Below are 2,660 nucleotides of genomic sequence, written 5' to 3'. Positions count from 1 at the left end.
CTTCTCCCCAAAACTAGTCTGCTATTTGGGATTTTTGGTTTTGTTTTTCTCTAAGTTTATATTCATTTGTTTTATTTTCCAAAGTCATTAGAATTTTCTGTCAGAATTTTATATCTACTGTGTCATAAAAAGCTCCTTATTCAACCAGAGGCTTACCTATTCCACCATTATATCAGGCCTTAGCTGTAATTCCTAAGGCAGTATAGGTTCCTGCTAATATGTATTATTTTGATGATAAGATATACGTTATGAGACATAGTAATTTTTAGAGATATTAATTTACTACAATATATGAGTTCATCAGTATTTAAAAGAACTTCAGAAACACTAAAAACTCTAAGGGTTGGAAAGTAAGTAATTGTGTTGTCTTTTTAACTTTCACCTTTGTAGAGGGAAAATATCATATAAGTTTAATATTTGGGACATGGACTTTGACTTCTAAGTCTTTTAAATGACTTTTCTCCTGGGTAGTTAAAGATATTGTCTCAAGATGAAGGGATATATATGTGTGTGTATACACACACATACACACACACATATATACACAATTTTTAAATTTTATTAAAAATAACTCAAAATGTGCTTTCAGTGTCAGAAAGAGGAGATCTTAGTGAAATAGGAAACATAGTTATCCCATATCAATAGGAAAGAGCATAGAGGAAAAGCAGATGCCTTACTACCCCAAACTCAAGGACACTAGAGGAGGTTCAACTAAGCTAGCAGAAGGAGCTTCAAGGCTGGACCAAGAAGGCCTGAGAAGATAGTAAAGGTTGCAGAGGGGGAACAAGGTTATGGGGCCCATTGGTGACAATCAGGCAAATGGCAGAACCTACAGGGAACACTGCAGAGCTCCATTGGTCTTTAAGACCAAGGAAAGCCATGGAAGCTCAACTATTCCTGAGGGATATTTTATTTCCATGTCCCCATATCTTATTAATCTCTGGTGGAGAGTAGCATTAAGTAGCCAGTCATCTCATTGCTGTGGGGTGTAACCCTTCCATGGAAGCTGTCCGCCAGCCATATTTGGCACATGCATGTCATCCTGCATTCTGAAACTTGGCTGTACCCATCTAAATGACATTGGGAAACACCTCCTTTTTTCAGTAACTAAGAACACTCACCAGTCCCACAAAACCAGACTACAGTTCACCCCACTACATCTTAACTAAAAACAAACAAACAAACAAAAAACATTAACAAGGGAAAGTAAAGCCAGAATTAAAGGTGCATCAAGTTCTTGTAGGACCTAGAAGACAAGAGGGAACAAGAAGGGTGCTGGGCTCTAGAATCACTGCCCCAGCCCCATTGTGTCCTAACTAGATTCTTCATAACCTGGGGAATGCAGGAAGAGAAGCAAGACATTGTTTTATGCAATTTAGCTCCAGACACCGGCTACAGTATCATGTGACACAGATTAATATCTGGCTACCTTAAGATAGATTACTCACCTATAAGCCTTCCTGATAGGATAGTTGTAAAGATTTTTTTAAAAAAAGCATGCAGAATAAATAAACCAATGGATTTTATTACACATGAAAAGCAGAAAGGAGTGGGTCCTGGTGGAAATCAATTCAGATGTGTATAGAGCAATGGACTGAAATGCTCAGAGGTGGAATCTGGCAGACTCTCTACTCAGGGAGACAGGGCTAGACCAGCTGGAGCCAATGAGCCCTGTGTACCCCACTACATGCAGGATGCTAGTAGGATCTGCTGGGCCCTACAGGAGAAGTTGCTTCTAAAGGCCCAGTTTTCCGTTTGATTAATTGCAAAGTAATGAAAGGAAAGAACTAAAGAATAGTTCTATGTGTGCTATAGAGTCAAAATAACAGTCTAGATTTAGCACAAGCATTGAAAAGCTCCAGATCAAATAGAATGAGTAAGTGGTTATTATGATGGGTAAATTGTGATGAATTAATAATGTAAATTATTATGATATACTAACTGCGACTCCGTGGTCTATATTCTATGTGTTGTGGTGAAGAATATTTATGAAATGGCCCAAGGCAGCATATAGCAAATCTTTTTTAATACTCTCATGGGTAGAGCCTGAGGAATGCGTAGAGACACAGGACACGCAGATTACTCTGGCTGAAGAGAGGGAGGAGAGGGGAGGGACATACTTTGGAAACTGAGAGTGAAGGTCATGATTGCATGCCATCTTATTCCACTTGTCTTTCCTCTGCACACTTCTCAGCAAATGAAACCGAGAGAAGCCAGAAGAAGTGAGAGGGTATGCCTGTCCCAACAAAGTCTGTTGTACTACTGTGGGATATCTCTGAAGGAAGGATGCCTGATTCCTCTCTGACAGCTCAGTCTCCCACACTTTCCCATCTGGATGTCCCCAAGTATGCATGCCATAAAGAATTGTTTGGGGGCTCATTCAGGTTCAGACATTAATAAAAATATAACGATACCACAAAAAAGATAAACCATAAATCCAAAACATCACAATGGCACTGAAGGCCACATGCCAGCAGAAGATGGTGGTGGTAAACACAATGTCATTTTTGTCATCATCCATCCATTTATAGCCAGAGATTGGTTTATACAGCATAAAGCCTATCTGTATCAGCCAAGAACCTGTGATCATGTAAAGAAAGGCCTTCATCATCCAGATCAGCAGCATGTTGGGAGCCCAGAGCTCTGCAGTCACCACCAGG

The 2,660-nt window shown here is 39.7% G+C and overlaps 1 protein-coding gene across 1 annotated transcript in view; it reads right to left on the bottom strand.

Moving 5' to 3' along the window:
- Nucleotides 1–1,886: 1,886 nt before the first annotated feature.
- The window catches only part of LOC114004423 (transmembrane epididymal protein 1A-like), a 1,828-nt gene continuing 1,054 nt past the window's right edge, over nt 1,887–2,660 (bottom strand). The window contains exon 2 of the mRNA XM_027767953.1: nt 1,887–2,660. This exon is cut by the window's right edge and continues 32 nt beyond it. Within this exon, the coding sequence (XP_027623754.1) occupies nt 2,387–2,660 (274 nt within the window). The 3' untranslated portion in view covers nt 1,887–2,386.

Source organism: Tupaia chinensis, unplaced genomic scaffold (genome assembly GCF_000334495.1).
Source record: "Tupaia chinensis unplaced genomic scaffold, TupChi_1.0 Scaffold000074_1, whole genome shotgun sequence".
NCBI classification, from domain to species: Eukaryota; Metazoa; Chordata; class Mammalia; order Scandentia; family Tupaiidae; genus Tupaia; species Tupaia belangeri.
The sequence above is the reverse complement of the archived record's forward strand: the minus strand, read 5'-3'. Positions and strand labels throughout refer to the sequence as shown.